The sequence below is a fragment of the Diadema antillarum genome, unplaced genomic scaffold, assembly GCF_040938485.1.
Source record: "Diadema antillarum isolate AM-2024a unplaced genomic scaffold, OU_Dant_1.0 seq00002711_RagTag, whole genome shotgun sequence".
NCBI classification, from domain to species: Eukaryota; Metazoa; Echinodermata; class Echinoidea; order Diadematoida; family Diadematidae; genus Diadema; species Diadema antillarum.
In genome coordinates, this window is record NW_027273309.1 from 1 (window position 1) to 22,085 (window position 22,085).

At 38.1% G+C, this 22,085-nt stretch overlaps 1 protein-coding gene across 1 annotated transcript; it reads right to left on the reverse strand.

Annotated features, from left to right (window-relative positions):
- Positions 1-114: 114 nt before the first annotated feature.
- LOC139715067 (uncharacterized) lies at positions 115-20,189 on the reverse strand (the record flags this gene model as incomplete). Its single annotated transcript, XM_071626689.1, has 5 exons — positions 20,069-20,189; positions 4,007-4,079; positions 3,005-3,068; positions 1,853-1,974; positions 115-142 (listed from the first exon to the last, which is right to left on the reverse strand). Coding segments are annotated over exons 1-5 (408 nt in total), but the record flags the coding sequence as incomplete, so codon positions are not given.
- Positions 20,190-22,085: the final 1,896 nt, after the last annotated feature.

A 22,085-nucleotide genomic window follows, 5' to 3' on the forward strand; every position in this document is an offset into this window, starting at 1 on the left:
GTAACTTGTAACAGTTTGTTAGAAAAATATGCAACCAAAATGCTTAATGAAATGCCCACCCCCCCCCCCCCCCCCCCCCCCCCCCGATACTGTATTCCATCTCATAACACTTACCCTCAAGATTCCTGGTTGGTTAACAGGTCTGCAAGAACAAAGATAGATACAGAGATTGATCGCCATCATTATCATCATCACACTTCACTTTTTCATTACCCCTTCGCCAAGCTAGCATCATTTCACATGGCCTCTTTATAACCTCAATTGCACGTAAATCAAGACATTTAAATGATGGCTCGATTTAAAAGCCACAATTTTGCTGACTACTCTGTAACACACACACAAATAAAATTTTTTGAGAATTTTTACTGTCACTACTATGGAAACTCCGGAGATAGACCATAATGCCAATAAACCATTTCACAGTTTGTAGGCAAAAGAAAGTACATGTATTGTCATTATAGTCACTCAAAGTTTTAGTTTGTTTCTTTGGGTTTTTTTATACATTTTTGATGCATTTAACAAGCATTTTGAATTGCTACTTTTCACACCTCTATATTTCCACAATACCACAGACAAACTAGAATCAAACTTGAAACATCACATGTGACACTACATCTTCCAATCTCCCATTACTTGTACTATCATTAATATCATTCTTTCCACTGCTAGAATCATTACATGCCTATAACAATTCTAGTGGGGGTACTTTGGCATAGTGGATAAAATTCCTGACTTTTGATTGGAGGTCCTGAGTTTGAATTCCAGTGAAAGCTTTCTTCATTGAATGAGATGTGTTACATATCCCCCCTGACCCAGGTGTACCATATGGCCCCCCCCCCCCAAAAAAAAAAAAAAAAGTTACGATCAGATTTTTGCACTGAAAACTTCTAATATGATTAGACTGTCTAAATGCTACTTTGGGGTCTTAAAATACAACATCTGAGCTACATTTTGCAGAAAACCTCATTCAATTTGGTTAAATTGTCACAGAGAAATGTGGATCTTTGTAAAGCATGTCATGGGTCTGATTCTTCCAAATTTAGCACTCATGGATGCTTTTGGTAGTGCATACTGTGTGAACACAATGGACAGAACTTGGAGGGAAGGGATTCCTGACATGCTCTACAAAACTTCTCTTTTCTCGTTGACCACTGAAGCAAATCAGATAGGGTTTTTAATAAGATGTGGGTAATGAGTTATAGTTTCATATCCTGAAATTTTATTTGGATTGATTTACTATTTCTACAGTTACTATTGCAGAAGATCCCATTGTATTTTTTTTTTTACGTATGGTACTTAGCAACGCGGAAGTAACAATAATGGCAGGGTCCTCTGGTAAAACAGTGGAAACATTGAAGAGGCTACTTTGTCTAAAGAAGACTTTAATACTATCATTGATACCAACAGGTACCCCCCCACCCCCCCCCCCCCCCCCCATCCCCCCGCCCCATCTAACCTCCATTGTCCCTCTTGGATCAGGCATATAAATGGGTACCTGGAAATCTTACTATCATAGTAATGGAATAATAATGACAGGGTCCTGTGGTAGAACAGTGGCAACACTAAAGAGACCAACTGGATAAGAAAAGACCACATTACTGTGTAAGCTGTTATTTTTGGGTACAGACATTTTCGCAAATGGGGAGGTCACAGACACTTTTGCGAGATCTTGTTTATTGTAAGTGTACTATTACCCCAGCGCACAGCAAAATTTTTGTGTGTTGTTGAATTGGCGGTCCAACAGTTATTCGCAAAATTCGTGAAAATCAAACCCTCGTGAAAATAACAGCTTATAATGATAAGAACTATAATCACTAATACCCAATCCCCCCCCCCCCCATCTTTGGCTTACCCTGTTGGCATGGTAACGTTCTTGTAGTAGAGTGTCAGGGATGGGTCAGAGGTGTCGGGCATCATCTCAATGTTCTTGAAAGTCTTCTCATTGTCAAAGCTCACTGACACATTGAAACTTCCCTGCAATAAAAGGGTGACAAAAACTTGTGAAAACTACTCATTCATTCCATCGAAATATTAGATTAAGTTTATGATAGAGCCTGACAGATGCAAGTGTTTATCATTTCTACCACTTACACATTGTTATCAAATTATAATTGCTATCCTCTTCACATATTAGACAAATAAATTGTCATGACTTCTACCTTTTTTAAAAGAAAAATAAAGTCAGAAAAAGCTGATGTACTGTATTCGACAGAGAGACAAGCAGTGGGTCCATTACAAACATCATGCCAAATATTACTGTGTTTCAAATGGGTGTTTTCTATTATTTAGAGCACTGAGTAGTAGCCATCACAATACATATCACGCTTACTACTCAAATTGTGGCTACTTCTCAAAATACTGAATAATCACCATTCATTTACAAGACAAAACTCTATTGGTCAATCATTAATAATTGCTGTGGTTGCCATGAATCAATTCCCTAAGCAGTACACTGCCATCGTTGTTAGAATTCAGCACGGTCTGACTGGCAGCATGCGGTACCACTGATCTCAACAGGAAATAGACATCAGTGTTCAGATCAGTACATTCTTGAATGCTCCATTGGTGTTGAACCATAGAAAAAAACCTTCTAAAGAGAAATTGACTGATCCTATCTGCAATAAGAAGTCAGTAAACTCAAAAGGTATATTTGTTGTATCGAACCTCCTTTACAACAACTGATATCAAATTATGTTTGCTGTCTGATAAGGATAACAGTATACAGTATATAATGTTTGATTACTGATACCACTTGAGCCATTTCCTGATAGAAGAGATAAGAATAGAGAAGCACACAAAAAAACACACACACACACATGAAACTGAGGACACACAGTTTTCTTTTTCTGACATTTAGTTTGGGAAAAGGTAAACTGACCTACACCTTTGCACCTGTGCATTGATATTAAGATATAAAATTGAAATTGTGCTTCAGCTGACCTTTCCTCAAGTTTACTGTCTTTGGACATGTTTACTCAGAGGCTCGCTTTACAGTATGACTTACCGGGCTGTCTTTGTTGAAGTGATCCAAATTCTTCTGGAAAGCAACTAGGAACTTGCTGCCAGCCCTTTAGATGATTTGTATTAACAATGAAACAGACAACTTGATAGTTTCATGTTATGATTCATATACATGGATCTGACTATATCAAAAGAGAAAAGGTTTTTGATTATTCTGGGATGTCTTAAAGTAACACATCAATAAGCAATATTTCCTTGAAAAAATGCAGAGAACATGTCATTCAAGGAAGCATATTCACATAAGTTTATCTAGATATTCATCCATATATAATCACAATTTGGCAAATATATGCAGTCAATGGGCATCATCTTTGATGAAACAAAAATTCAGTTGAATTTCTAGAAACATTAAAGAGTGTAATAGAGTTACATCAAATCAATATAACTTGATTTTCTCCAGGGATGTTTTCGTTGTAACCCTGTATGTAGGTAACAAAATAGTATCTATGGGAGAAAGAAACAGGCAAACAAATTGTTCAAACATTAAATTTACTGTTGCAAAAAAACAACAACAAACAAAATACAAAAACAAAGCCTTCGGAAAAGGATGAATGACTTGACAAGCACTGTTTATTTTGTCCACACAGAAAATCAGGATGCTACAACAGTATCAGCTGGGGTGATGATAATATCCTACCAATCTAGATCTTGACAAAGGACCAAGTGTTCAAATTAGTTTTCTGGAAGTATTACAACCTGTCGCCTATTTCACTTAACCCCTTGTATGCTTTTACACACACGGTCCAAAGCTCCCAGAACCGAAAGGGTTAAATCATTGTTTGCTGCCATTTGTGACCATCAACTGATCACAATCTTGTTCAGCATGACATGATATCATATCTATAAAGGAATAGTTCATTACAGTGTAACTCCATTGCTTTCAATCTATAAATGAACAACACGCGAACAAAAAACACTTTTCTTCCTCGTTGGTAAAGCTTTACTTCTAGCAAGATGGATGTCCACTAACGTTCCACAATCTCACCTGATACCGATGAAAGACTCGCCCTTCCCTCGTCCTCCGCACGGTCCAGTAACCAGGCCACAGTCGGGGGAGGCTGTTGCAATGACAGAAAAGATACAATTCTCAAGTTAGACAATTTTATATCACTAACAGTTATTTTCTAATTGACGCAAAAACAGTTTATTCTCTTTCAGTTCTCAAATGTTCAGGTTAAAGCAGTTTATGTGTTTATTGTGAGTGTTTGCTTTATAGTGTTTGGTATTCACTTGGTGATAATCTTTAAAATGCTTTAGGATATTCACGAAAACACTGCACTTCATGAAACTACGACATAGAAACCAAGAAAGAAGTGACAAGTAAAAACACTGTCTCCAGACCACTACTTGCAAGTTTTCTTGAGTTTACTACGGTCCAGGATCCATGAACTAGCCTTACTCTTCCTTTAAATAGAACTCTGAGTGGCCTACAAGCTGGGATTCGCAAGGACCACATGATGATGAGGGGCTGACCGTATTACCGACCGTATAGTTAACAAGAAGTTACCGAATGGACAAGACTAAGATACAGATTCATCGGTCAAAACTACACGTACAATGTTTCTATTTTTCAGTGTAGTTGTGTAATTAAACTGAAAATTGCACTAATCTCGCCACTCACTTTCCTTCAAGTTCAACAAGGAACAAGCTTATAAAACATATGTCTATCCAACGCTTCAATACTCTTCCTCAGTTTGGGATCCCCACACCAAAGAACTTATTTGTGATAATAGAAATGGTCCAACGACGTGCAGCAAGATTTGTGACGGCTGACTAGAACCAACAAAGTAGCGTGGCTCTAATGTTACACAATCTTCACTGGCAGTCTCTACAGGAGCAGCATGCACACACCAAGGCCATCATGTTATACAAGATCATCAACGGCCTTGTCGCTACCCCTGCTGCTCCACCATACCTGTACTGCATCATTCATCAGACCCGACTAGAGGCCACCAGTGCACATCCAACTCCGGCAACATCACTGCAGAATCCTCTCTTACCAACACAGTTTCTTCCCAAGTCTGTGGTTTCAGCTCCGTCTCTCGATCTCGAGACCTTTCGGAGCAGTTTGAAACTACTTACCACGCCAGGTAAACTCCGATAGCCCTCATACTAAGGAGGTTTTTTACTTGCACCATTAAGTTTATTATTATTATTTATTTATTTTTTGCACCAGATGTGATGTTTGTTCCTGTAGTCACACCTATAGCACCCAGTACGACAATACTCTTTTGAGAGTGATGTACATATCGGAAGAAGAAGAAGAACAACAACAACAACAAAGAGATTCAACCTTGTTTTGTATGCATGCACACTCACTACCAGCACTAACCGTGGTACTTACGTGTTGAAAAGGCACACAGTTTTGCTGTAGATTGCTACTGAAAAAGTAGTAAGAAAGTCGTAGTTTTGCCGTGGTTCTTTGTGTTCGTGCCTTAGTGTTGAATGCGTCGTTGTTAAGAAGTGAAAGAGGCGTAGATAAATTGTTAAGTGGTTGTAGATCAGGGGTGGATTAGTGAGGATTTAGTCGTACGAAAGTCGTAGTTTTGCCACATCACAAAAGACGACTTCCGCATCTCCGCTCTCGCGACCGAGAACGCCGTCTTTTGTTATGCAGCGTGAAAATCGGACAATAGACCACTAGTTATTCACGGCGATAATCCGTCTTTTGATACCACTTCTATTTTCCTCAAGGGCAGTTCCCTCAAAACTACGACTTTTCTACGAACACCCAACTACTATTTCATGACTTAATTATCGGCTTAAATGATTCTCTGGACTACTAGTATTGTTCTAGCCATCAATGCATCGGCAGGTAAAATCCATTCGCGCACACAATGTGGCTTCGTTATTGCGGCTAGCTAGTATAGGGGAATAGCTCTCAGCTTTTTACTAATCGTGGCCGCGCCTCAAACGAGTACGAAATGGGGCCAAGTTCGAGCAAATCTGACGGAGAAGAATATATTTCTTTTTGCGGTCGTATACCTACAGTTCGAGCTCATCTGGTCAGCTAAACGAGCTGGTACAACTGTTAATTGTATTAGTATACCGCAACCATTTGTGCAGTCGATCGAAGTACAGACTGCATACATTCATAGCGCTGATGCACCTGATAAATTACATGTACCGTATATGGTCCGTCGTATACACACGGTGCGCACGTGTGACAGTCCATTTTTCCTCTTCGTGTGTCAAGGCAACAACGCACGTTGTGCATCCATAAACGGGGGTACTAGTAGTCACGTGAGAATTCAGCGGTGGTCGAATCTCACCCAGGGAAACATCAGACGGGCAAAACTTCGAGATCTTATAAAGATCGCGATGTTAACCTTCTCGATCTTTTGCCAGTCTGACCGTGCCTATTTTGTATACACTGCATTCCAGTTATAAATAATCGAAGTCCTAGGGATCGGCAATTTCATAAAAAAAAGTATAACGGCATTTCGTCTTATCGACGAATACAGTTCTGAGTATGTTATGAAGAAAAAAAAAGACGGCAACGATACGTATGATGCGTAATTCAATGCTTAGTAATATTTGGTCATATCAAATACGCTGCACTGGATGAAAAGGCAATTTGAAACAGATTTCAAACAGAGTATAGTTTGTACTTTCATGCTTAGTTTGAAAAAAAAAATATAAAAAAGTGAAGTGATGGTTAGGAATGTGTTCATAGGCCTGATTCGTTATTCCAAAGTTCGTCGATTACGAACGTTTACGAACGTTCATTATTCCCGACTTATTTCGGAGGATCGTTCCGAAGATTCGATATTCCCAGGATTCGTAATTCAAAAGCTTGGTTAATCCGAAAATGAAATAAGGTTCTGAAAGGCGTAACTTTGCTATAGAAACGAAGACGATGATTTAGATTTGTAATTCCAAAATTGTGTCTGTGTACTCCTTTTTTTTTTTTTTCACGTTTGGATTCACGAATCTTAATTCATATTCCTATCGGCGAATCTTTGGAATAACGAAGGTTCTTATCATTTTCGGATTAAAAAACCTGATTTCATTTTCGCAGTGATGAACCGTATACGAATGACGAACCTTTGGACAAACGCCATAAGATAATGTTCGTGATAACGATCCCTAATATTCACTTTCGATTAATACAATGCAAGTTATCCACGGGGAAAAGTGAACGAATAAAAATAACAAGCGTTCGCTCATGCAGTCTCCGTGAATTTCTTCTTGTACAATGTAGGAAAGCGAGGAGTGGCATCTCATTGGAACGGAGCATGTTTCTTTTGTTCTTTGCCAATGACGCTCGGAAATGACTTTGTTTCAACAAAAATTTTGCTGTAACCGTGTTCTTACAAAAGTGTTCGTAATAATTTCACACAATTGTTTTTAATGTCGACAAATTTGGCAACTTTAATTATGAATTACTTCGTTATCGCAAAATATCGTAACCCTCTCCATTGCAACGTCACACGCTTAAACATGAGCTCTTCAGAGAATTGTATAATTCATGCACACCATAAAATTTTTTACATTTTTTTACATTAATTATAGATTCAATCGAAATGTAAAAGCAGCCACCGATTGTCCCGCGGTTATTTCCACGTTTTCTTATACAATCCACGATTAGCAGAATGATTCCCCTCAGACATCTCTGACACTTACTTTCTCCCTTTTTTTCTTTTTTTTTTCTCGAGATCTTATATGCGACTTCTATACCTGATGCGGTTATCCCCTTATCAGTGACGAATGTCAACTACGCGAGTAAACTGTTTAATATACATCATTTTTTCTTCAGCTTTTTTTTAACAGCTCCATGACTATAATGGATGAGTTTGGAATATGTCGACTATTTTGAGAGACACGCGTTCCAAATATGATTTCTACCAGTCGTATAGCGCGAGGGGCAAACAGTCTACGATTTCAATCATCAGTTCGAAAATGTGTATCTTGTCGGGCACAAATCTTTGAGGGTCCAGTGGAAAATGAATGAATGCGTTTTTAATTCATGTTTGCCTGTACACATTGTCATTTCATCTCTATATCCCCTTCAAGTTTAGTTCCAACTGGATTTCGAGAACATTTTGCTGTCTCCTGTGTCATGAAGTCAGTTTTCAGAATATTATTCATCAAAGTATAATATCAAATATTTTCATAAACAATTAATGTCGTCGATGAATCGATCATAGTCGGAAAAGCTTACATAAATTATTATCATAAAGGAGGGGTTCGTTATAATGGATTTTTTTTTCAAATTTCATAGGAAAACACAATCATCTCTGTGAGAAAATTTTAGAGCTGTGTGTCCTCTTTGGTCTGTGCAGCTGGGGGTGTAGACGGAGTGGCAACTCTTCGTGTAATTCGGACAAACACAATGCATATTCAATGCATTTTTATACCATATAAGATGTCCAACATTCATAGGCTACGTTAATGAAGTCATGCCCGACACCACTCTGTGAGACGAAAAACGCGCTTCGAATTTCATTGAATTACAAGCTATATTTTACCAGAAAATCTTAAATGAAATGCTCTATTTGGAATTCATAAACATGTATTTCTAGTTTCTTCGAAATGCCATTAAAACTAGATTTTTTTAGACATTTATATTTATCCATGATGCAAACTTTTTGCTTACATGTAATTTTTGATTGTTTATCATATCTGTATGTTGTGATTTTTCAAAGAAAGTGTTCCGCCGAAGTATAGCGTGTTTTTAAAACTCTTTAGCGTCAAAATCGACAGTTTTACACTGCATTTTGATTCTCTACTCCAATTCAAGACCTGCTTACCGCATGATGCACTCTCTCTTGTCAAAGCACATGGCTACACGAAGTGTTGAACGCGTAACGTTCTATGGTGTCGAGCATGACTTCAAAGGAGAGTTGTTTCTTCTTCTCGGGCCACCTTCCCTGGTCGGTGTAAGCCACACGGCTCTACCTTGAAAGGAAACTATTCTCCTTTTGTTCTCAGGGAAGATGTAGAGATGAACAAAGATTACACCTGTCGGCATGTGCATCGAAGCGTATGCACGGTGGTATACCTTCGTCGACATAGTTATTCTGCTGTTGTGAACTCATTAAACGGAGAATTGGTTAATGAGTTAATACTCACCTCATGCAGAGATGAGTGATAAAGCTCAGGGGCGGATCCAGGAATTCCGCAAAGAGGGACGCCTTTACAAAATTAGAATGTGTCGGGGGACGAACGCGCCAACTCCATTTTTCTTTTTATTTCTTTTTTTTAAAACCAAAATAAGGGGGAGGGGGCACCCGGTGTGCCTCCGCCTGGATCCGCCACTGAAGCTGCACACATTTCCTTACGGGGATTATCGAATACACTTATCCAAGCTGGGCTGGTCTCAAGAGTCTCTCACTGAGCTGCGAACGTTTGCGAACATTGTGAATTTAAACTTTCGTCTGCAGGATTCGAAAACAGTTGCAATCAAATTCTAAGATATTGCATTGTCGTGCATGTCGCCAAGAAATTTTGTAGACCTACTCGTATGACCAAACGTCTTTGCAGCAAGACGAAAAGAAAACACTGTTAAAAGACGATGAAAATCGTTTGCGTATTATTCGAATTGCAACTGTTTACGAACCTTGACTAAACCTTAAATTAGTTATACGTTTGTAAACAGTAACCGCCAAGTGAGATACAGTGTACATTGTATACTAGTAGGCCTATATAGGCCTACTCCGTACGATGAAACATCTTAAATTGCCATCCCTTGCTTCAAAAAGATGAGCTGTAGGCCTACATAATACAAGTCTACGGGAATGCGCGAACAGAAATCGGCCAAACTGACCTATTGTTGAAAAATGAATGAAAATCAAATCACTCGACTTTTGTTTTACAGTGTGTTTTTTTTTTACAGTAATGATAATGATACTAATGATTAAAAAAAATAATAATAGTGGCCTCTTACAATACACTGAAGTCCATCAAGAATGATGCTCATGGCGCTGTTACATAACCAGCATGAACAGTATACCGTATAATACAACCATAAAATAATCAAATACGATAACTTATCAGAACAAATTAAATACAACCAAAAACAAAATGCTTATACATAACGAAATTGATCTAAAATATTGAGAAAACTGTATGAAAAAAAACAACGTAGTATATACGTCTTTTGGTGAGACCGGGCATTTTCCTTAAGATAGTGCTCCTCGCCTATGTGTGATATGGAACTCCCTCCCATCTTTTCTACGTGAAATTGACTAACTGGATCACCTCAAAGCCTCTGATTTTTTTTTTTTTTTTAACCAGGCATTCAATTGCTAAGGAGTCTGCGCGTTTGAATGTTTCTATAAAAGATATATGGCGCCATACAAATGCTGTTGATCATCATCATCGTCATCATCATCATCATCATTGATTTCTTTCTTTATTGCGTTTAATCTTTTTCCTGTCCACTTCAAAGTAAAATCGTTATTACGAGTGTTCTGTGTTCATATTCGTAATTTTTTTTCCATTTTGCTGCAGTAATTTCAAGAAAGTTGTACTCATTTCTATATGCCCTATTTGTAGGTCGATAATGCTAATCGTAGTTTTGAAGGTTCGACAACTACCACCCCCCCTTTTTTTTTGTTTTTTTTTTTGTTTTTCTTTTTTTGTAAAGGCCCTTATACTGGTACAGACGAGGACGAAGCGCGCTGGCTAACGCAAGAATAACACCGAGGTTCGATGTGAAGTACTCACAATTAATACACTTTGTACATTCATTTATAGGCAAGCAGAGAGAGAGAGAAAAAAAAAGATACAGGTGTACTGGACATTTCTTACGAACACGGGGGGGGGGGGGGGGGGCGTTCAAACAGAAGAACACGCGCGCATAATTATCATTCTTTGACAAAACAGCCTGGGAAACAGCGGAGGAATGAACAGTCTTCCCAGCTAGTCTCGAGTCAAAGGCCTCGGGCATTGCAATACGAAATTATTCTATTCTCCTTTCTTTTACGTTTGTAACATAAACCAGCGAATACCGGTAGCCAATAATTCATCACACATAATCATATCAATCTACCCCTGCAAAAAGACTAGCATGTAACTACATTCCACATGACCAACGAAAATACACGTGGCCGTATGCTTATTATAGGCAAATGTAGCTTAGGGACGCTGCTGTTGTGCTAAATACACAAGGCATGGCGCGCAAGCAAACCAAATCGGATTCTCTGTGGAAACATGCTGAATGTTTCGGGTGGTAGGCAGCGGCTCTGCGGCAGATAGGTGAATTCTGCCAACTACTTTACACGGCATGATCGTGGCAATGCAACTCTCTTGTAATCTAATGCTCAGAAAAACAACAACAAAACAAAAACAAAATGTATATTACTTCTGAAAACTGAAAGAAATTCGAACTTGCAACCTTGCAGTATTAATCACAACACTATTCAAGTAGACCATCGCTATTTACGATTTCGGCAGAGGACTTGATTTCCTTCCTTATCGAACGCATACGAAAAATGAAGTAGCGTCCGTCGCAATGTTGGCAACGAAGCCAACACGTGGCGCGGTGAAAAGTGGAAGCACGTGTTTGCGAACATTTCACGCACAGCAACAGCGCGATAACGGCTAGGCCCTATATTTCCCCAGACAGATTTCAGTACGTAGGATAAAACGTCTCTGAAACAAACCAAAAAATAAATAAATAAAATGCTTTCTGTGAAAAAAATTAAAAGCTGAGTTTCTTTCCCCACGTGTAGTGTCACGATATATAGAGGAATGGTATAGGCCTACAGCCATGTTTCACCTTATTACGATATGCTAATAATTTCAAGAGTTTGAAAACATGCAGATAAAGGAGAAGATGATTAACCATCAAAGTTTAAATCTCCTTAGCATGAGTCACTAGCTTGGGCAATTGAACTAAACAAAAGAATTCAAACTTAAGAATGGCAAGAAAGAGCGGATGTATGCTACAGACATCGTAATTGCTTGCTGTCTTTATTATAATAGGGCCTATTAGGCCTACAGGCCTGGCTCGTGTTTGGCTCATCATCACCACAGAAATCGGCACGAATTAAGGACAAAGGAATTTTTCTCCTCTATGTGCGTATAAGCACCGGCAAGATTAGGGTCCAGGTCAGGACCGTTCGATGGGATGAAAGGTTTGACCGCTAAAAGAAAGATGACCTTTATACGGAGAGACAACACGTACGACAATGGGCCGCTTTCCAGAGTCTGTCCGACGCAACAACACTCAATTCGAACCAGGGTGGCCATTGTCAGAAAAGTGCCACAAATAATGAGTGAATGAAGTCGTTGTTAGAAAGTTCAAAAATAGTTGATGGTGGTATACTTATACCTATAGCTAGGAGGAAGGGCATCAGGAACAGATATCCAACCATTTGAAGTTCATGCAAGACGCAATGTATATGGCATAATGCCTGATGGCTGCGATAGCTTGTAAATCGTAAAGTAAAATCGTAAAGGTAAAAACGGACATCGGTGGCATGCGAACCCCTTTTTTTTTTTTGGTCACTTTTGAATCAAAAACATATGTAAGAGTGGTGGAAAGAGACATAAAAACGTTGTTTTTGCTGTTTTCAATCTAGTAAAACGATTCAATAGTTTCAGTCACACGTTTTTGCAGAAAACTCAAACATCACATCTTTTTGTCAGTTATGTTCATATTTTGAATAGGCCGAACGGAGGGGGAAAAATGTAGGGCATCTTATGTCTTTTGATATCCATTTTAGACGATTATGGTCAAAGTCTAGTAATTGATGGCATTTTCTAATCTCATTCTAAACACGCATGCAGTGACAATTTCGTTATCCGACTTTCGTCACAAAAATCATTGATTTTTATCTTTCGGTGGCCCGAAAGAAAATTCTTGTGGAACGAAAAAAAATAAAGAAAAACATAAGAAAAACGAAATCGGTCCCACTTAACACAGACAAATGCATATTAAGTATTACTGAAGTGATACAGGTACCCATGTCTAAAATAAATGAATAGAACATTCAATCATCTTACCGATATTCTGAGTTCTAAGATTTAGCAAGTGAAGAGTTTGTTAGCAAAAACCGATAAGTCCATATTTGCGAAATGGAGATATTTGAGATTAAAGGTCAAGAAAAATAAAGAGAATAAAAAGAAATTTTTTGCTTCTTTTGACCATAACTTCAAAATTATACCTTTATATGTATTGACCAATATATCATTTAAAAGGTATTATTTTGTACTTTATGACAGAGGCCGTACTTCAAAATCTTCAAAAATGGACTTATCGGTTTTTGCAAACAAACTCTTCAAGTATAGGCTTATTGATCATTATAAAAATTGTGCCTATATTTAGGTGGTCAAAACTTACGTTTGAAATGAGAAAGTGGGAGCATTTGCAGACGTTTTTAAACATCAGACATTTGATTTAGCATTGTAAAGAGCCGAAAGTTACTGTTATCCATTTCTGATTGTAAAAGCAACCATCCAACATTTGTATTTTAACACCTAACGGAGCCGAATGTTACCGTTCCTCATTTTCAAATGTATTAACCGACATTCATTTTAGCATCTTACGGAGCGAAATGCTATCCTTATTCATTTCCGAACGTGAAAGAAAACATCCGCTATTTATTTCAGCATTTAACTGAGCCGATTGATACCATTAATAATTTCCAAATGTAAAAACAACAATCTGTTTTTCATGTTAGCATCGTACGGAGCAAAATATTACCGTTATTCATTTCCAAATTTAAAAGCAAATATCCGACATTTATTTTATTATCTCAAGGAGCCGAATGTTATTGCTGTCCACTTCCGAAAGTGAAATGAATAATCTGACAATTATTTTAGCATCGTGTGCAGAACCGAATGTTACGTAAGGGCAGACATCAGACATTAACTTGGCCATAAAACGCAGCTGAATGTTACTGAATGTTACATTTCGAACTGTATATTATAAGAGCAAATATCTGACATTTTAGCATCATGAATATGGAGCAGAATGTTACTGCTATTCACTTCCAAACGTAAAATCAATCATCTGACGTTTATTTTGGCATCTTCCGGAGCCGAATGTTATTGCTATTTACTTTCGAAAGGATATTAAAAGAAAATATCCGATATTTATCTAATCATCGTACGGAGTTGAATATTATGGTTATTCATTTCCGAACGTCATAGGAATTATTCGACATTAATTTTTGCATCTTCCGAAGCAGAATGTTATTGCTATTTACTTTCGAACGTAAAAACAAACATCTGGCATTTATTTTATCATCGTACGGAGTTGAATACTATTGTTATTCATTTCCGAACGTCAAAGCAAACATCAAACATTAATTTTACCATCGAACGCAGGTAAATGTTACTGTTATTCATTTCAAAATGTAAAAGCAAACGTCCGACAGTTATTTCAGCCTCGTATGGAGCAGAATATTACTGTTATTCACTTCCGAACGTATAGCAATCATCTGACATTTATTTTAGCATCTTCCGGAGTCGAATGTTATTGGTATTTACTTTCGAAAGTAAAAGCGCATCCGATATGTTTTATTAAATCATCGTACGGAGTTGAATATTATTTTATTCATTTCCGAACGTCAAAGGGATCATTCGACATTTTTTTTTTATCATCTTCCGGAGCTGTATGTTACTGCTATCTACTTTCGAACGTAAAAGCAAACATCCGGCATTCATTTTATCATCGTACGGGGTTGAATATTACTACTATTCTTTTCCGAACGTCAAAGCAAACATTCGACGTTTATTTCAGCATCGTCTGGAACCGACTGTTATCCTTATTCATTTCCGAACGCAAAATCAAGTCTGACATTAATTTTAGCACCGTACGGAGCTGCATGAATATTGACCGTTATTCATTTCCAAAGGTATAAGCAAACATCCGACATCTATTTTAGTATCATACGGAGTCGCATATTACCGTTGTTCATTTCCAAAATTAAAAGCAAGCATCTGACATTTATTTCAGCATCTTACGGAGCCGATAGTTACCGCTGTTCATTTCCAAAAGTAAAGGCAAACATCCGACTTTTTTTTTGGTGGCCGATTTTCCCGCAAAGAAAATATATCTTACTACAAAATCGGGATATTCCTCAACCTATTTCTGATGCAAACATATCTAAGTTTTGAAAGGAAGCTGTAACTGCCCACCTGTCATCACATACGACGCCTTATCGACTTTATTTTCTTGACGTTAACAGACATTAATTATGTTCTACCAGCATTCGAAAGACACGAGATTTTCGCGCTGTTCAACAAACCCGCCGATCGGCGACCGCGAAGCATGGCTCCACAAAATTGGTGACACCGATAGTGAATCCTATTCCCATCATCTTTAGAAATTTACGCACACGTCGATGCACCAAGACAAAAGGTAATTAGGACACCAGAGTCTGCCCCTCTGCTGGAAATCGCCTATAGTTCCTATTGTTTGAATTTGTATGGAGCAAGCACAAAGGGAAGGATTACAGTAACAAAAGGTCTTGCTCATTATCGTCTACTATCAATCAACGGCAAAACTACGACGGCATAATCGTGATATAGTCCCCACCTCGGGTATAACGTCACCGGTGGGGACTAATAGAATCCCAACAGCTACCTTGCACACAACTGTACATGTACATATCTCCTTGTGCTGCGCTTGTCTGCTCTCGTCTTGATTGGTCACCTCAACGCGCACGGGAGTTCTGTCTTCACCAAAGACGCTTGGTCTTCACACTCTGTTTATCTCGGTGTATCTCCGTCTATTATGGTCGTGATATGTGACTGTGCACCTCAAAACGAACATAAAGTCGCACACACTGATTTTGCGTGAGGACTGAAAATAAGTGAAATGGGTCAACCTAGCCGAACTTGACTTTTTCATATTTTCTGAAAGAGCGGGTCTTCTTTTACATTATACTAAAATTTGGTATCATAAAACGGGCAGGAAAGTGTGTTTTTTAGCAGTTTATCTCGAACATTTTTGGTAGAATAGTGTGATTAGGTGTGTCTTTAGAATCCCTTTTTCATTTCTGAAAAACCTTGTCCACACTCTTCACTTTCAACTCTAATAACTTTTGAAAGGACAATACTACTGCTTTAAAAGTTGGCATTAATTATGGACAGAATGTGTTAATGAGGCATGCTTAATTTCACTTTAATTTGATAATCCCTTCATTGTTGTTACTCTGGTGGTTTAGTTCCTGATTTTTGTCCCATTCATCGCACAGCCAACACGGTTTGGTAAAGATTAAGCGCTTGAATAGACACTGTACTTCAGAGCCTCTTTTCTCAGTTCACACTTTTCCTGAGTTTGTGCTTTCTTTCCAATATTTAGATAGGTTAGAGGAGTCCATTTGATTTGAGTTATACATCATTTTAAAGCTTAAAGTCTGCTCTTTCAGAATATGGTCTTAACTAAAAATTCATGTCTGGCGACTTTTTGTTTGTTTTGAGGTGCACTGTCACATATAGTCCCCACTCTATGGAAACTGTGTGCGAATTACACGGTGATGGGGACGATTTCACGACCATAAAGTAGCTCCTCCCTCTGTTATGCTCGTGATATAGTCCCCACACAACGATAAACTGTGCGTGTTTCGAATGGAGATGGGGATTATTCCAACAGTATTATACTCGTGATATAGTCCCCCCTCCACAGGGAACCCGTTGCGTTATATATGGCAGTGGGGACAATTTCCACAAGGTTTATCTTGCTTGGATTTATCGGACAAATGATTGCTTTGTTGTTGTTGTTGTTGTTTTTGTGTGACTTTCTCGAAGTTCGAATTGCCTCTCGTCAATCATTTTTCTTGTCCTTTTCCTTTTCTATGTTCTACCGATTTTTGTTTTATACATAATATTGTGACTTCAATTTTTTTTTCTTCTTTACACGTTTAGAGCATTGTACCGGATTCCTCTTTGAGTGGAAGAATGAGAGAGAGAGAGTGAGAGAGAGGGAGAGAGAGGGAGAAGAGAGAGAGAGGGAGAAAAAAACAACAACAACCCCTGACTCAATTACCGCCAGAATACTACACTGAACAATGTGATGAAAACAAGTAGCCTATAATATATTTTTAGCAGAACAAAAGGAAAGAAAATGTTTCAATTACCCTATAACAATTAAGAATTCGGTTGGCCCGTCCGAGGCATGCAAGCGCAAGTTGGGTGCGTGCGTCGTTGTATTTATATTGATTTATGATGATGATAATGATGATGATGATGATGATCATGCAATGTCATTGCTATTGCTGTAGTATTATGTCAGTTAAATGCATTTTCCGTATTTTCTCTTTACTTTGATGCAATTTTTATAGTTATTTTTTATAGATGTTATTACATTTTTGAATAAACGGAAAACTACTTTGAATTTTAAGGCTTTGATGTGGGTCGATTCAGCTATTCTATTTCTTTATTCATTTCTTATTCATTTATTATCTCATTCATTTAGTCATAATTTTCGCTGCAGTTTGTGTACAAAACAGATTTTATGTTATGCAGTATTGTGTTCTACGTGTGTTCCGTACCTCTAGTTAAAAAGAAAAAAATGTAACAATCAAGGCATAATGTTGAGAGGCCTTTGTCCAAAGCAAACGATTTTCTTATTGATAACGGTCTCCCCCACTTGCATACTTCACGTATTATTACACATGATTATGTATTTGTCATGTGAAATTTTGTTTGCGTTTTCATGATTTCACTAGAAAATTAATTAAAATGCAACTATGTAATTAAATGCAAATCCCAAATCAAATGCAGGTGTATGAAATCACAACTCATTTGCCTTTAAAGACAACTCTATAGAAATTTAAAAAAAAAAAAATCGCTGTATTCAAACGCAAGAGCGTTGCAGAGATGTACGGTTTTCATACAAAACTATAGAAACTGCGTTTAAAACCATCCCTGAACATACGGAAGTCCGTTATTGTTGAAAAGACTTGCATTGTTTTTGTTTTATTTACTAATTACTACTATAAAAACTGCATTTAAAACCATCTCTGAACATCTATATATACGGAAGTGCGTTATTGTTGAAAAGACTTCCATTGGGTTTTTTTTTAAAATCAAAATAAATGCAAGTCCATCAAATCACACGAAACGCTGTACTAGTATTTCAACGGAAGAGCACAGCCGCCAGAGAAGACTTGCGATTTTGTACGAAACTATAGAAACTGCGTTTAAACGCATCTCTAAACATCAACGGAAGTGCGTTATTGTTGAAAAAACTTGTATTAATTGTTTTTTTTATTTCGTACGCAAAATTAAAAATCAAGATCCATTCTGAAAATCAAATGCAAGTCCATCAAATCACACGGAACGTCAAGGCTTGCGTTTGGATTCATATACGAAACTATGTGTAGGAAACTCAGTTAAACTCAATTGCGTTCAAACGCAACTGTCCATATTATGCAAGTCCATCAAACCACACGCAACGCTGTATTTAAAACGCAATTTAAGCGTTGCAGAATCTCGGACTTGCAGTTTTTGTACAAAACTAATAAAAGTCTATGCGGAAGTGCGTTATACATTGTTGAAAAGACTTGCATTATTTTTTTTTTTTAATTTCGTAATGGCTACAGGAACTTTCGCCGTGACCGAACTTAATCTGCACTAGCACGGGAAAGAAATCGCAACATTTACACATTTCAAACTACCGAAACGCATGCTGCTTCCTGAAATGTCAATAAAGAAAAGGTAGCAAGTTATTGTTGCAGTTCGTTATGCCGAAGGTTTAAATCTCAGTCCAAAGTTATTAGTCCGACAAAGGAAAGATGTTTGTTTTTACGAACTAGTAATCCGAAAGTTGTCGTTTTCAGATTAACAAACTTGACTTTTGTTTTTTTATTTCAGACGGGCCTGCACCGTACAGCGCGGTTAAATGTTGCGAATCGCAGCGCGAGAACAATTCATTTTCCGAGTATGGCAATAGAAATTTATAGGCAAAACAAATATGGCGACTTAAGGAAGGAAAATCACACATATTATTTCAACTCAGTCGGCACTGAAAAATTATCTCGACAGAATCATACGAATTCACACGCATATCTTCGCAGCAACGCAATGAATATAAATCGCAATGGTACAATTTTGCAATTTGGGGAATTTGTGTTTGATTTTTCAAATCAAGTTTAAAACGTAGTGTCTAGAAACGGGCACAGGTTTCCGATCTCGTTCTCTCCAAATCTCTCTAGAGATTTTGGAATTGTACGTTGTCGTCACTAATCCACGCGAGATTTATGCATGAACTAAAACATTATTGTTGCTAATGTCAGTATAGGCATGTTTTGGCGGCAAAAGGAAGGAGAAAGATTTTTCAAATCAAGTTTAAAACGTAAAGTGTCTAGAAACGGGCACAGGTTTCCGATCCCGTTCTCTCAAAATCTCTCTAGAGATTTTGGAATTGTACGTTGTCGTCACTAATCCACGCGAGATATGCATGAACTAAAACATTATTGTTGCTAATGTCGGTATAGCCATGTTTTGGCGGCAAAAGGAAGGAGAGAGATTTGAGTAGCGATCCGCATTAGGCATCGTGGAAATTGTCCCCACTGACATACATAACGCAGCCGGTTCGCCGTGGAGGGGGGACCATATCACGAGTATACTGTTGGAATAATCCCCACCTCCATTCAAAACACGCACAGTTCGTCGTTGTGTGGGGACTATATCACGAGCATAACAGAGGGGGAGTGGCTACTCTATGGTCGTGAAATTGTCCCCACAACGTGTAATTCGCACGCAGTTTCCCATAGAGTGGGGACTATATCACGACCATATACTAGTAATAGAGGGAGATACACGGAGATACGCAGTACTGTATGAAGAGTGTGTGTGTCACTTTAGTGTGTGTTGTCTCACGGCTATTGACCAATCATGACGTCAGTTGCGTCAAAATCCGCAAGACTGGTACAGCTGTACACACTACGCAATACGTGCTACACTCCCAACTAGGTAGGTACTAGGTGGGATTGTAATAGTCCCCAACGGAGAGGTGGGGACTATATCACGATTATGCCACTACGACTTTTTTACAACCTTTTCAGTACCAACCTACAGCAAAACTGTATGCTTTTTCAACACGTAAGTACCACGGTTAGTGCTGGTAGTGACTGGATGTACCTACCTGGTTTGTTGATGTTTATGATCGAGCCACGCTGCGGTGGACTCAGCATACACAAGTGCGCTTCCGCGGCCAAGAACACAGCCGCGAACAGTAGACACGAGATCGTCAAAAGCTTCTGCATGATGCTGACTTCAGTGGTTAGTGAACTTGTAGACACTAAAATGGTGTGTTTTCACGTCTTCTGTGGTTATATTAACACCTAAAACAACTCAGTAGTGCACGAGTCACATACAATCTGAGTTGACCCGCACTGTCACATGTAATCACTGCAGTGCACGCGTGATGTAAACAAGAAACCGAATTCACATGACCTGGCCGTTCTGCTCGATTGGGTATCACGTGACTTCAATTCACTCAGGTGACTGAAAGTTCACTTTTTTTTTGGTCCGTGCTTCATTGCACGGGCGGGCGGGCAGGCAGGTACAGTTTGTACAGCTGTACCAATACTGATCTCTATGATTTTTTTTTTTAGGTGATCCGAGTATCCTTCGGATCACCTTCTGTATCTGTACGGATTCTTTCTTCTTCTTTCTTTCTTTATTTCTCCGCAAAAGTTGTGCAGAGGTTAGCTCAGAAAGTCCGCTGCCTATCAATTTCAAAATTATACCATGTATGCATCATGTCCCAAAGACGACAAATCTAATGTATCATTGTGATCAGTGGACCGTGACGTCACTATGACGTCATTATATGAAAACACATTCTCAATCATATCTCATTAATGGAATGAAATTTTTCAATGAAATTTACGTCACATATATTTCAAATTATGCGCATTCTACTCATGTTCTCAAAATTCATATTTTCTCTTAAAACGTGCGCGTACGCGCGCGTTGAAATATTTGTATGCTCCAATCGAGCTCAAAATTTTTTTGCACACGTTTCAGACCATTTGGAGCATTTTTTGAAAAATTGAAAAAATCGGACGGACGCGTACGCGCGCGCGCATATACGCACGCACAGCTCATGTGCAATTGAAATTTCCAGTTTTTTCACTTTGATCGGATGTCTGAAATGTTAAGGAATATTTATACCAAGTTTCAAATCAATCCGACTCAATATGACGTCATACGGGCCCGTCAAAGTTGAAATTCCGCGCGCGCGTCAATGGCGATATACAGTGCAACTATGCCAAAAAACTGCCAATTTTAAATCCGATTTTACTCGTCAGGATGGACGGTGACCCCCCATTTTCTGTACATATTTTGAAAGCTGATGAGTTGTACATGTCATTTCATGGGGTGGCAATGCTGACAAAATGATTAAAAGATATCAAATTTCTTAATAAAGTAAAAAAAGTAAATTTTCAAAATGACGTCATCAAATTTCAAGTTCATTCGAGCATATCTCACTAGTCCTTAGTCAATTTTCACCCAGATTTCAGTATGATGTAGCTTATTTAATGTTCTTTCAAACATAGAATTACAATATTTTGATTGGATAACGGTATCACCTCGTAAAAATGGATTAAAAGTAATCTTGTCAAATTTGACCAGTTTACGTGTTATCTCTATGGGAGTGCAGTTTTTCTGGAAATGAAAATTGACATGACTATCTTTATCGAGCACTAGCTCACTTAAGCTTCGGTAAATTTCTCCCAGATTTTAATATGTTGTAGCTGAGACTTTACGCTACCGTAAGTGTGCCCTTCGTTTTTTCATACGATGTCAAAATCACGTCAAAAAATTGGGTTGAAATTCAGGCTTATCTTCGATGTATTGAGATATTTCTTTCTTTCTGCAACTTTCTTTGCAATAACTCAAGAAAAACGGCCTCTATCACTTCTATATTTTGCACATGTTTAGTTCATGTCACGTGAATTATTTCATAAAATAACAGCTACTTGATCGGACACCATCTTGGGTATGTAAATTAGGGTCAAAGGTCATAGGTGTTTCACCCTGTATCTTAGTGAATACATGTCTTATCTTTCCCATATTTTGCACACGCAAAGACCATGTTACAAGGATCATTTCACAAAATAATCACTTTTTACTCAGATGCCATCTTGTCTGTG